A 13,792-nucleotide genomic window follows, 5' to 3' on the forward strand; every position below is an offset into this window, starting at 1 on the left:
GAATCAAATGCAACAACTTTTGTTAATCAAATTTTATTTTATTTTTTATTTTTCGATCTGATTGAGAAACACAAAAGGAGTTTACATATATTTTTAAAATTTAAATGATAGTACTGTTTATCAAAGGGGGAAAAATCATAGATTTTATTCCTTTTTTTTTTCCTTCCTATTATGCATGTTTATAGGAGTAGTAATATGTAATCATCCTATTTTGGCAAAGGTTTTCAAAGCTAAATACTATTCGAATGAGGGAATCCTAAATGCAAAATTGGGGCACAATCTAAGCTATGTGTGGCGTAGCATCCATGCTTCTCAATTAATAGTCAAAAGAGGCCTATGATGGCGGATAGGAAACCGAGAAAAACTTAATGTATGGAAGAATCAACCACGGCTAAGAGTGGATCATCATGCATATGTGACCTCAAATATGGTGGCAGGATATGAGCATCTGACAGTAGCAGACGTCGTAAACCATATTGAAGGTAAGTGGAATATTGATCAATTGCAGCAACAGTTTAACCAAGATGATGTAGCAGCCATTATCCAAATTCCTCTTCAATCAACATACGAGAATGATGTGCCGATTTGGAGATGGTCATTAATAACAGCTTACTATCACTTAAGGAGGAAGGAAATTGGTCAAAATTGTGGAATCTCAATATTCCAAATAAGATGAAAATATTTTTGTGGGGAACACTTAGAGGGTGGTTACCTGTGAAGGAAAGATTAATTAGTAAGGGGGTGCAATGTGATTCAAAATGTGTGTTGTGACTTGAATGTAGAAAATGAATGGCATTGTTTTTTTGGATGTACAGCTGCTCAAGACGTGTGGATGGAGGCCGGAATGTGGACGAAATTGCTTCTACAAATTGAGAGTGCAGCTGGTTACAAACAACTCGTGTTTGATTTTCTTGAAAACCTTGATGATAATAGTATGGCAATAGTGGCAGTTACCTTATGGATCATTTCGTGGAGAAGAAACCAAAAATGTTGGCATGATAAATTACCAACAATGTTTGATGTAGTACGACGAGCACGTGATACGCTGGAAGATTGGTTAAAGTTGAGAACCGGGACTGTACGCAGATGAGCACTACTGGCGTAAACCACAACCAGGTACTCTTAAGTGTAACATTGACGCTGCCTGCTATGTAAATTCGAATCAGTTTTGCATTGGGGCATGTTTAAGAGATGCAGCTGGAGGCTTTTTGAAAGCATTTACGCAGACCTTTGAAGGACAGCCAGAAGTACGTGAATCAGAAGCCATAACCATGCTGGTTTGCTGGAGATAATCAAGTGGTTGCAACACTATAATACACAAAAGTTCCAAATTGAAACGGATTGTTTACAACTCGTCCAAGGTATTGAAGGAAACAGCGGGAATAACATGGAATTTGGACCTATATTAGCTCAGGCAGCTCGTTTATATGTTAATTCCCAAATATTTGAATATTATCCACCTTGTATTGACTCTATTATTATAAATGAAATGGATTAAGCTTGTTTCGGTAAAAAAATAAAAGTAGTAATATGTAGTCATTGTTAATAAAAAGAGTTGACAAAGTTGAGATTGCTTATGACTGGTCAACCTAGTAGTTAATGGGTGGGTGTGCTGTTGGATATCCAAGCTACATCATGTTTAATGTATACATGTGAAAAAGAAAACTAATCAAGTTGCAAATTCGTTTGCAAATTCATTTTATTCAATATTAGAAACAATTTTTGTTTTGGTGAGCTTAACTCAGTTAATAGAGATATTATATTATATATGTAAGAGTCGAAATTCGAACTCCAAATACCACTTATTTATCTTAAAGATGAAATTTCTAGACACTAAATCAACTCTTTATTTTGACTCACGTGTCCTGCCTTTGTCTCAAATGTTTTGTTGATTGACTTGAGAAGTGTTTCTTTCCTAAGGAGAATGTAGTCATTTTTTGGGGTTTGTCCCTTACTTTCCAAACAAAAAAATAACATCTAATTTAGAGAAATAACTATACTTAAGCTATACATACAAAATTAATTAGATGATATAAGTAATACTACTTGTACCAAAAAATAATCAATACAATAAAATATTTTTTGTTGATATGGTTGAATATATTATTTGTCATATAAATTTTTTAAATTATTCGGACTTTTTTTTGGGGTAAAACTATACTACTACTACACGTATATTCATAGGCATAGTCAAAAAGCAAACTCTGAGGCTCACTAAGAGGACTGTCACCCGAACATGAGTGTCAAAAGATTCAAGTGTAAACGTATCAAACCTTATATGATTAAATATGATTAAATTAATGTAATGAGTCCTTCAAAAAAAAAAAATAATGTAATGAGTGACTTTGAATTGTAACAGTCACTCATAATAAAATTCCACAAGAAAACAGTCACTGATATTTTCTCTCCAATGATAAACCCTTTATCTCTTGGATTGAATTTAGTTCCATTACAAAAGCTTGATGCGGATAGCAATATCAAACAGGTAGATGAATCCGGCTGCTGAATGTGATACTTAATTTCATTTAATAATAGCCATCACAATCTATTAAAATTGGTCCTTTTACAGTAAAGTACATCACATTAACGAGGATATATTTTTCTTGTTAACATAAGGCATTCAAGCCTATCTGTACAAATATACTTCTGGTATGTTAACAAAAAAAAAAAAAAAATAGTAGCTACAATTTTAGTGCACACAAATCCCCAAAATCCCATTGAAGATTTAACAAATACAATGTACATGTATGAACAAAACCCCCAGTCTATAGCTTCCTGTAATCTAAAACACAAAAACCGATTTGGGGAGTTACTGTCTCATGATGCTCAGTAAGTGGAAGAAAATCCACTCAGTTCCTATATTCCAGTATAAAGATGTCAAACTATGTTCTCTATATTCAGATAAAGCTGGTGTGCTCTCACATTTCAATTCTGTATCCCACAGGCCGAGCGCTTCGTGGGATAACATCCAGAACTCAATAAAATGGCAAGATTGAGTAACCGGAAAACATATACTCAATGGGTGCACCTGTAATAGATAACGGTATAATACTCATCAATATTTATAAAATTAATTTGCAAAGAATCATTATAGTAGATTATAGACATTATGCAAAGATTAACGAATACGAATCACAATACTTTATGGGGAAGAGAAATTTGGTGCTACATTAACAAATGGACTTGGTTGGGACGAGAGGATTCACACCCCAGATTCCCACAATTTTCCCCCACATCCGTGCAATTTTGCATGAGATCTTTACCAATTAGTATAGATATAGATAGAGATGCAAAATCAAGCACAAATCCTAGTATTATAGAAGAAAGGAATCAAGTAGTTATAAATGAATGATTACCTGGAACAGTTATCACGGGGCATCTCTAACTGTTAAAATTCCACATGCTTCTTCCACATGCACTGCTATCTTTTCTGTTAAGTTTTTGATTTCATATTTTTGTTGTGGCTCATTTTCCGTAGCTGAGGATTTTCTATTGAATACACAAGGAGGATTCCATCTTTTGTGCCCACTAAGAAGCATTCTTCTGGGGTTACTGTCAAAGATGTTAAAACCTTTCCAACCCCTTGGTATTTCTTAACAACTTCTAGCGTGTTTATAGAGCGAACAACAATCTGCCCCTGGTCACCTGCGCCTACCAAAAACTCACCACATTTGCTCAACTGGATAGTATTGAGACGTCCATTTGATTCAGAGGCAGCAAGATGTTTTCCATTTATTGAATACAGGTGCAAACTAAGATCATCATCAGCATAAATCACAATTTGACCATGCTGAGAGACAACTAGCTTTGATATAGGACAGCCTGAAGGATGCCGTAAGGATCTGACATATCTCCCTTCCCGCAAGGTGTGGAATGCACATGTTCCATCTTTTGATCCACTAATTATGATATCAAGCTCGTGACTAACATATAAGCAAGTTATTATATCATCATGCCCACAAAGGATATGGGATGGAGTTTCAACTATGACATAGTTCTTACGAGGTAACTCAGACGGACTGTTCCGAATTCTCTTTTCTGTTTTACCACGAAAAACTTCCCAAACCATTACTGTCGTATCATAACTTCCAGTTGCAAGGATACTCCCATCCGATGTAACTACAGCACAATTAACATTGTTTAGCCAGACATGAAAAAAAAAACTAGATGGTTGCAAATCACAAATTCAAACAAGAATAACAAAAAGCTCCCGACAAACTGTTAAATAAAACAGTTATGATTTATGACAATGAAAAATAATAGTATTAGTAGCATGTAGCAACCTTCAGATATAAAAACATCACTTGATTCATTAAACAAACAGGAGCAAAACATATTAGAAAAAAATTATCATAATGACTGCAAACTTGTGGCTTAAGAGGCCGGAAAATTTATTTCACTTTATTGAAAAGGTAGAGATCACATAAGAAACCAGATTTAAGGTACACATGCCCCTAGTCAACAATCAAGACAGTGCACTTCAGTACATCAAATGGAATATTCAAGGTTATCAGATCAGGAATCAATCTTAACCAAGAAAAATACCTGCAATACAGCTCACCACATCCTTATGCTGTCGAATACTTTGCACCATTCTGCCATCACTTAATGATATGACCTGGAAACTATTTTCCCAATTTCCACATGATATTAAGAAATTCTCGGAGGGTGTCTGCATTGTTGCAAAGCATTGTTCTCCAAGTTCAACATATTCAGGCACAGGAATACCAATTTTACGTGGTGAAAGCATTTCGGAACCAACTCCAAAGAAAGGGTCCTGAAAAAGGTACAGGTTGTTTCAACATTCATGAAACAAAACATAATTCTAATAAGAAAGTAAAACACGCTAGATAATAAATCGAAATGCATTTCAGTGTCTGATCAAACCAAAGCCTGACCTGTGAACCAGAAAATGTAAAATTTCCACCAGATTGCAGTTGAGTTGATACCCACGTCTTAACAGACAAGTTGAGACCCTCATTCACAAGGATAACATTTGAGTCCATTAGACCAACATACAGTATAGGTGATGAAGAATGACTTGTATTAGGAACAATGGAAGTCAAACTAATGGAATCAGGAGCAAAGTACAGAGGGCGTGCAATTGGAATAGGTGGCCCTCTTCTTGGGTGTTTCTTGCGAAAAATCTGAATTGGGGTCTGACCAAAGTTGGCTATTTGGTCTTCTATGGCTGCTCTTTGCAAATCATCTTCCGTCGTTTCCAAATCAACAGCTCCTTCATAAGTTAAGTAGTAGAATATGTTCGCTGCCTACAATTAAAATTTTAACAACTCAACTAACCTTAACACTTGACAGTATAGCAAATTCTGATTTGCATGAGTTATTGAAAACAAAATTGTGGATCTTGATGTATACCTCTACAGCAGGTTTACCACGTTGCTTGTATCCAAATATCAAATCTATCCAGTGATGAAGATTTGAACTGACATATTCACTTTCAAGGGCCTCCCGGTTTCTCCTAATAAATTCTTCAGGGGAACCCTGTGCAAATTATGATTTGAAACTAAGTACTTTCTGTTTGCTAAATTAGAATTTTTCAAAATTTAAAATATATAATAACAAGAGATATACACACTGAGTTAACATTTGCTTTATCTTGTAGTGTGTGTGAGAAATGAGTAAAATAAAAACATAAAAACCTCAAGATCAATCACCATTTATCAAGTAATATACAATTTAGTCCCCAAAAGATGTTATTTGTGTTGTTTTGAAGAGATGAACTAGTCTGCAAGTTACATTGTGTTGGAATACACAAGTTACTTTGTTTTAATGATGAATGTTAGTATAGTTAATTTTTAGAGATCCACATTCAATGTGATACAGCCAAAACAGGAATATTTATATATAGGAAGCATCCCTCATTTTACAAGTCGATTTTGCAAAGTCGAGTTCAGTCAATAAAAAATGTAGTATCAGAGCAGTACCCGCAGTACCCTCCTAGAAGAATTGAAATAGTCTTAACGGGGAGCTTTGAATTGGAATAGTGAAACATTTGAATAATTGAGAGGGAAGCTTACATTGACTAGACATCTGCAGGCGGTTCAATATCATTTTAGGATAGGTTCTGATATGATATAACTGAACCCCAAAAACAGGCGCAAGAATGCTTGTGCTTTTTAAAGACTACCATGGCCATTTCTTAGTAGTTGAGTAACCCTCAAAAGCCATAATGGCTCCAATCAATATTAATTCCTACACTTTTCAGGGGTGAAGGATTTCAGTCATATTAAATGTTCCAATTTAAAATCTCTTTAGATAACGTCGAAAATATTATTTCCATTGTGTAGACTCAAATGTTAATGTATTACTGGAAATAACATAGTTATTCATCTTGCATCTCTTTTGTGCAAAGCTCACAATTTATGTTGTAGCAGTTAAAATGGGTTATTCATGTCGATCTTCAAAGAGAGTGAGCGGCTTTCACATTTGTAAATGTAGCCCAAAGAAATATTTAACCAACTTTTGAACTCTTCAGATAAATTCTGATAAATGTTTGGTGCTAAGATAGATGTTTTGAGAGAGTATGGCTCAACACATATAGATTGGTATGATTCTCGCCATATATAAAGACATACCAAACTCAAACAAAATTGTGTGGTTAAATATCATATAATATAATTGCCAGCATTATTTATGTATGCTGCTCTGTTTAGTTGATTTTAGGGTACTCACTTACCTTCGACCATGGAGGGAGAAAAACATCCCCAATAGGTTCACCATCCTGTCTAACTCCTAGATGATAAGAATTTGAATTCAATAGAAACTCAGGCATGTAAAAGAACTCGGGTATTAACTCCTTCACATCACTGGTATTTGTAAGGCAATTTCTGAATGTGGCCTCGAGGCTATGAAATAGTCTGTCAGCGTGATCAAATTTACCCCCCTGACAAAAAGAAAAAGTATTACAAAAATGAATAATAATGCAATATGAGTGAAAGGAAGAAAACTAGGCTAAAAAAATAAAATATTAAAGAATTGCTAATAAACACACAGAAAGCAAAGATGCAATGCAATATATTTGGCTTGTCATATCTTGGATCCCAAAACAATGTTCGACTTAAAGTGAAAAAAAGGTTTGTTTTAATTTGGATCAAACCATTATTTGTATACTAAAATCCAAAAATACTATTATTCACAAAGGCTGTAATATCATTTCAAAGACCAATTCTCCTAAAAGCTTAAGCTGATGAATCACCCAAGGATGGCTTATATATCCAAAAAATAACAAATTTATTTATTAAGTAACGGTGCAGTAGATACAAACAAGCACCACAAATCACCAAAAAATAAAAATAAAAAATCACCTTGCAACTCCAATTGTCTGTTGTTACTTGTTAGCCCGGTAATAGCCTGATAATATGTGGCCTATCAGATCTAAAATAGTCTCTAATATAACCCATTAACTTAATAACATATTCTGATATTCTCTCTCTCTCTCTCTCTCTCTCTCTCTCTCTCTCTCACAAATCATGTACTTGAAAAAGGGGGAAGGGATGATAGTTTCTACTTTTTGCTTCTAAATAACGAATTCCAACACTTCACGCTAGACTAAAGGTAGATATCCCTATTTACATTAACAGTGCAATTTTTTTATGCAAATTAAAGTTGAATGTGAGAAAAATGAGTTAATGCCTAAAATATGGCATGTGACAAGATACCTGCAGATTACGGTGAAGAGAGGTATATGGCTCCAATCTAAGAAGGTAATAAAGCACAATGCCCATACTTGAGTAATGAGATCCATAGTAGAAGCTGCATCAATACACAAACACCGGTACATGAGAAAGTTTTGTGTGTAGCATATCCGGCGTGAAAAGCGAATGGGCTTTGACCATTCATATGTAGCATTGCAGGGCCAAATTTATTCCTTTGACGAGGACATGTTCTCACCCAATACAAGTGAAAGTGTGATAGGAGCTAATCATAACTATACAACCATAAATGGACAGAGATTACACTTAAGCATGGCTTCAATACCAGTAATGACCAATTATATGGTTGTATGATCAACATTAACTCCTCTTAAACACTCACACTCTCACCTTATGTGCATGTGTGTGTGTGTTTGTGTGTCTGTGTGTTTGTGTGTGTGTGTGTGTGTGTGTGTGAGAGAGAGAGAGAGAGAGAGAGAACTAAATAAGTAAATAAAAGATTACAGTAAATCATAAAACCAAGCCTGATAATAATTACCTGGGTATATCAGGATCACAGAAGTTACGGTATCTATCTTCAAACACCTAAATGTAAGAAGCGCACACTAAGAGTAAAAACAGAGCAATCCCAGTAAAAAATGAGTGCATTCCATTCAATATTTCAAGAAACTAAACCAGATTTACCTCAAATCTTTTGCTATCAAGCGCTCCAACAGGCTTTGACAGATCTCGAAATGTAGATGATTTATTATAATCAAGAACCTCTGACGTGTAATCAGCCAATACCCAAGGAAAAACAGGATATTGGGTCAAATCATTATAAGATCTGCCAGAAAGCGTGTTGAGTATCATCAGATATTCAAAGTTTGTTATATCCCTTCTCCTCCAGCTTTCTCGTGCAGTTTCTGCCATTTCCTGTGCCACTCGTCGATCAACAAAATTTATAGGTCCACTCTTGTCCCTTCCACTTCCTTTGGGAAATAAATATTCATTTCTGGTAGCAACTATCAAGTTTCCTATATCTTTTGCATCCTTCAGTGAGGTGAAGTTCAGAAATACTGGGGAAACTGAACCACTGAAGAAAATCTCTATTGCAGTATATCTGAGCAAATATCGGGTCCAATGAACAGCTTTTATCTAAAACAGTAATCAGTCAAAGAATCAGCCCAAAAAAAATAAAAGAACATAAGGTATCAATCTGTAAAACAACAAAATTTGAGAAGATAATGAAACCAATAAACCAACCTTAGCCATGCTCCACCTTCGATGGCGTTTAACACACCTCATAAGTTTAACAGGGCCATTTCCATTTATTACCTCTACATTACCGACTGTAATTCCCTTCTGAAGATCCATATCAGAAGCAGGCCACTTCATTGATCTTTGCTTCTGAACGGACTTGGTCAGATCAGAATTACTCAAGGCATCAAAGTTTCTAAAGACGGATGATCCGCCGGTACCTTCTACTAAGAATTGAGCAAAGAAATGCAAAACATTTTTCATGACTGCCAGATGACCAGCTAATTTTCTCTTTGGAGTCACCAGAACACATGGAATTGACACAAGCACCTGAAAATGGAAATTAGACACGACGATCATAATTGTAACACAGTTTCAGATTCCCTTTAAATACCAAAGGAGCATATTCCTCAATACCACATACCTCGCTGGCTTCTGTCTCGGGTGAAGAGGAAGTGTCTCTCCGTTCATGCACAACATCCTTTCTGTCACTGTTATCCTTTAGTAAGTCAGAAGATTGGCCATCCAAATTATCAGGGGCAATTGATGTATTAGGTCCACTTATTTCACCAATGGTTTCATTGGTGTCAAAGGATCCCTCGTCAGTTATTTTTCTTATCCCTTTCAGCAAGAGCTGCTTCATTTGTTCAGGTATATTACCCACAGAACCAGGATTACTTTCATTAAGAGGACTAGCAACTCCACTAGCAGTGGCAGAAGGAGGATTACAGAGAATTTCATCAAAATGATAATTTTGCCTTAGTTTTGGCCTCCTTCGCCATGTGTCTTCTGTCTTGTCAAGTTTCCAATGTGTTACAACACAATTTGGAAAAGGATTAGTAGACCATGGACCCCTCTCATCGATTAATGATCGAAACATGTGTATCCATTTTTCCTGTAAAAACAAACCTAATTGTTTATACGTAATACTAAAATTAAATCTACCGCCTTTTATGAAAAGGAAAAATATTAACAATGAAACAAGGATGTTATGCATACAGCAACGTTTTGCTGCTCCTCCTCATAGGTAAGCTGGAATTCAGCTCTTCTGATATCATTTGAAGAAAGAATGGAGTTCAAGCTACTCTGGATCTCATCTTCAAGAGCTTGCTTACTAGTAGATTCTGCAGTGGTGTTTTCATCTATTCTACTACGAAGTTCCTGTATCTGCTGGGTGCGGTCAATTTTTGATATCTTTGTATAATTAGCTTCATCGCTGATCTGAAAAGTGATATAAGTTTAAAATATGAAATATCAGTAGTAGACAGAGAGCAAAATCAGGATTGAAAAGGAGGTATGTCATAAACAACGTCACACTGTATACGTCACACTGTATGATATACTTGATTGCATTATAACATGAATAGGTATGAGCTACTTTTCATATGAACTGATCAAATAAATTTCTTCCAAAATCATTGTTGGAAATTTCATATTAATCCAAAATAGTTTTTAAGGCTTTGATTAAAGATGTCTTTTAATAGCACTACATCCCTGCACTGCACCCACAAGCATGTGCAACACATATTGTCAACAATATATCTTGTTCAGTAAAAGCAATTTCAGACATACTGCTGCCAGAACACGATCCTTTTGAATTAAATTTTGAATGGATCCTGCGTCTTTTGAATTGTAGTTAGGATCCAAGGTGTCATCGCGGCTCACAAGGCTAGTAGCAAGCATTGATTTTCCAATATTGACAGTCTCACGAATCAAATGTGATAAAAGATGAAAACGAGCACCATCATCCAACATTCCATACTGTGACCTAACAAAAAGCAGTACCCTACCATGACCCAAACATAAAGTTAGTTTGTGATAGGGAAATCTTATAAATGGAGAACTGACTCAAAACAAAAAAAATATTAATAATCCATGATAAGTAAACTTGTAAAATCATATGATTGCTTTGTGTACTTGCTAGCAATATTACCAGATGATAAGTTGCAGCCTACTCTTGCTTTGCTCATCATCAGCAGTTAAAAGGCAAGGTAAAAGTGAGGTGAACTGTTGGACACAGCGCGATGCCTTTTCTAGAGAAGATTTACACAAATAAAGAATAACGAGGTGATAAATAATTCTAGGGCACCTCTCTCCTCGTAAAACCATTGCTTTATCAACACTTTTGTTAGGTTTTGCAGTCAAAGCATTGCCTATCCCTCCTGATACAACAACTGCAGCCACTTCGGCAGCCGGAATGTTTAATGACTCAACTAAACCACGAGCCCTTTGACCAAGAGATGGTCCTGCAAATGACGATGATTTGGGTAACACGTTGCTAGGTCCCTTGCCATTCATCTTGCTAATAACAACCCACAAACTATCATAGAGATTCCACCATTTCTCTTCAATTGTATCGTCACATGGTATTGGCTGCTTAAAATTTTGTGATTTTCTGAAAGAATACAGGACCAAATTGTAAATACTGATATCACAAGCATCAAATAATTACGCTTTTCTATTGTATGTGTTAAAAATAATATAAAACCATTGATGTCGCTCTATCCTAATAGCTTAAGCTTTTGGGATAATCGGTTATTTGATATGGTATCAGAGCCTCTATGACTAAGTCTAGAGTTCGATCCTCGCTCCCATCACTTCTAATTAAAAAGTGGAATTTAAGCATATGATAGGTGGACCTATGCATTATCCACGCTTCAAGCCCAAGTGGGCTCTTGCGTGATGGGGCGTATTAAAAATAATATAAAACCATTGATGTGGCTCTATCCTAACAGCTTAAGCTTTTGGGATAATCGGTTATTTGATAGTATATAATGGCATGAGGGGGAGAGCAGGGTTCAGTGTTTTAATACCTAGAAGCCTGTTCATCAGCTTCTCCTATCAACACGTCTTTTAAGGCAGAACTGTACTCCTTGTGACATTCCATTTCCAAATCAAGGTGAAAATCAGATTCACTTCCAAGGAGCTGCAAGTGAAAAATATTAGCATGTCTTCAATAAAATACTATCAATTTTGAATATTGCAATATGTTCTAAACATAATTGTACAAAGAAACCAAAACACGATATAAGACCTAGATATTTATTAAATGTTATTATAGACATGACATTATCCTATTGCAGGATTAGGGGGCTCATATATAAGAATGAAGTTTGGAGAAAGTTTATTTCTACATTGTTTCTCAGTTTGGAAAACTCATAGCAAGACCCGTTGGAAAGCAACCTTAATTGTGTCAACTTTGTACTGCCTTCTCCAGCACCTTCATTGTGTTAGGTGTGAGAGGGTGTTTTTAGTCCCGCATAGAGATATAGCCTAATTACTGTTTATAAACCTTCGACATTTCTCACCAAACAAATAAATTTTGTAGGTTTGAGTTAGCACCTAAGCCGAATTTATAAGCTTTGTTTTTGGTTTTGGACCAAAAGGGTAAAGATAATAGAGCACTTGTGGCTCTGTTGTTGTATGATTTAGTAGAGTGCCATACATCAAGCAGAAGTTGTCCTGGACCACCTAACTATAAGATACAGCTGTAAAGGTGGCATCTAAACAATGCCGAGACCACAGCTGTTTCAATAAAATTTGAGTATTTTGTTGCAGTAATGTCCACATTTGACTTTTTTTGGATGTTTTTAGTAAGTATATCTCATCCTCCACACATTTAATTTACTCTTATTGAGAGCAAAAGCTGAATAATTTCATGCATTAAAATTGTAGGTTAGCCCAGTACCGGGAGTTCTTTATCAATTTCGGAGATGAGCATCTCATCAATCAATTTCCAAAGGTAGAGTGTATTGTCCCGACAGGGTTGTGAAATGAAAATATTCTCCGCAGCTGACAAATCCACCAAATTCTGAATCACATCTTCATATATATCACGGAGAAAGAACCTATATGAATTGCCACCCTACAATGAGAGTTTCAAACAAAACCATCACTTGAATAAAGAATTATGAGCAGATTATAATAACAAAACTAGAACAACGCACCAAAAACATTATTGCATCATTAAAGCATAAAATGTCAACTAGTAGCTTGATTCCAATCATACCTCCTCAGAGTGCATAACAAGGAAATTGACTGTTTCTTCCAACTGCTGCCAGCCACCTTTTACAGAATGCAGATAGTGACACAGAACTAGAGAAAACAAGTTTCTCACCACAAGCAGCTCATCCCTTTGACTGTTATCATGATTAGGCAACTTGACATTTTTGTCCTTTAACACACCAAGCTTGAGAGAAGATGTTAGCCAAGCATTCCACCCATATTCCTATCAACAAAATCATCTATCAAAATATAATTCACCAAGTCATCAACTGTTGGCAAAAAAAAGAAATTATAATCACCATACCATAAAAGCTTCGATATTTGAAGCATTTGAATCAAGAAGGTCAAGTATATCCCTGATTATTCTAATTCTTGCAGCTGTATCCTCACAGCCAGTCAAATATCTAAAAATCAGAGGCAACATCTGAGGAAGTAAAAAATGAGAATTGCTGGCCTTGCTTTTCACCTTCTCATGGTGACTGTGTCTTTGTAAAACCTGTAACCACAACTCACTTAGTCTTGTCAAGCAAGTCAATGCTGTTAGAGAAGTAAGAATGAATATTTAACCAACAGGGAAAAACACAAGATCTCAGGGAGAGGGGTCCAGATAACACAATACCTGTTTGGGGCTAGCACCACCAAGAAGAACATCAAATAAAGTAGCACAAAGATTTTCTGTCTGCGGAAAGCTGAAAAGTCTATCAGATATAGCTAAGAAAATTGGTTGCATTCTAATTTTCCTATCGTTTTCTGAAATAGATTTGGATCTTCCCAATGGGAGATTGAAGAATCTTGACCCCTTCTTTTCAGACGGAAGGCCAACCAAAAGCCTCCCAAGGAACTGTAAGCTCAGCAATCGGATAGACTCATACTCC

General features: G+C 35.8%; 1 protein-coding gene across 4 annotated transcripts in view; it reads right to left on the reverse strand.

The window, feature by feature from the left end:
- Window positions 1-2,519: 2,519 nt before the first annotated feature.
- The window catches only part of LOC123918380 (BEACH domain-containing protein B), a 29,279-nt gene continuing 18,006 nt past the window's right edge, over window positions 2,520-13,792 (reverse strand). For all 4 annotated transcript variants that reach the window (XM_045970405.1, XM_045970406.1, XM_045970407.1 and 1 more), the window contains 19 exons: window positions 13,537-13,792; window positions 13,222-13,413; window positions 12,922-13,140; window positions 12,601-12,777; window positions 11,726-11,838; window positions 10,846-11,307; window positions 10,485-10,698; window positions 9,912-10,133; window positions 9,337-9,807; window positions 8,919-9,242; window positions 8,358-8,810; window positions 8,212-8,258; window positions 7,680-7,773; window positions 6,698-6,904; window positions 5,377-5,502; window positions 4,899-5,270; window positions 4,546-4,777; window positions 3,357-4,119; window positions 2,520-3,028 (listed from right to left, as the gene is read on the reverse strand). In XM_045970405.1, coding sequence (XP_045826361.1) covers window positions 3,434-4,119; window positions 4,546-4,777; window positions 4,899-5,270; window positions 5,377-5,502; window positions 6,698-6,904; window positions 7,680-7,773; window positions 8,212-8,258; window positions 8,358-8,810; window positions 8,919-9,242; window positions 9,337-9,807; window positions 9,912-10,133; window positions 10,485-10,698; window positions 10,846-11,307; window positions 11,726-11,838; window positions 12,601-12,777; window positions 12,922-13,140; window positions 13,222-13,413; window positions 13,537-13,792 — 4,867 coding nt within the window. In that variant the 3' untranslated portion in view covers window positions 2,520-3,028; window positions 3,357-3,433. The remainder of the gene's footprint in view (window positions 3,029-3,356; window positions 4,120-4,545; window positions 4,778-4,898; window positions 5,271-5,376; window positions 5,503-6,697; window positions 6,905-7,679; window positions 7,774-8,211; window positions 8,259-8,357; window positions 8,811-8,918; window positions 9,243-9,336; window positions 9,808-9,911; window positions 10,134-10,484; window positions 10,699-10,845; window positions 11,308-11,725; window positions 11,839-12,600; window positions 12,778-12,921; window positions 13,141-13,221; window positions 13,414-13,536) is intronic.

This window comes from Trifolium pratense, linkage group LG3 (genome assembly GCF_020283565.1).
Source record: "Trifolium pratense cultivar HEN17-A07 linkage group LG3, ARS_RC_1.1, whole genome shotgun sequence".
Taxonomy (NCBI): domain Eukaryota; kingdom Viridiplantae; phylum Streptophyta; class Magnoliopsida; order Fabales; family Fabaceae; genus Trifolium; species Trifolium pratense.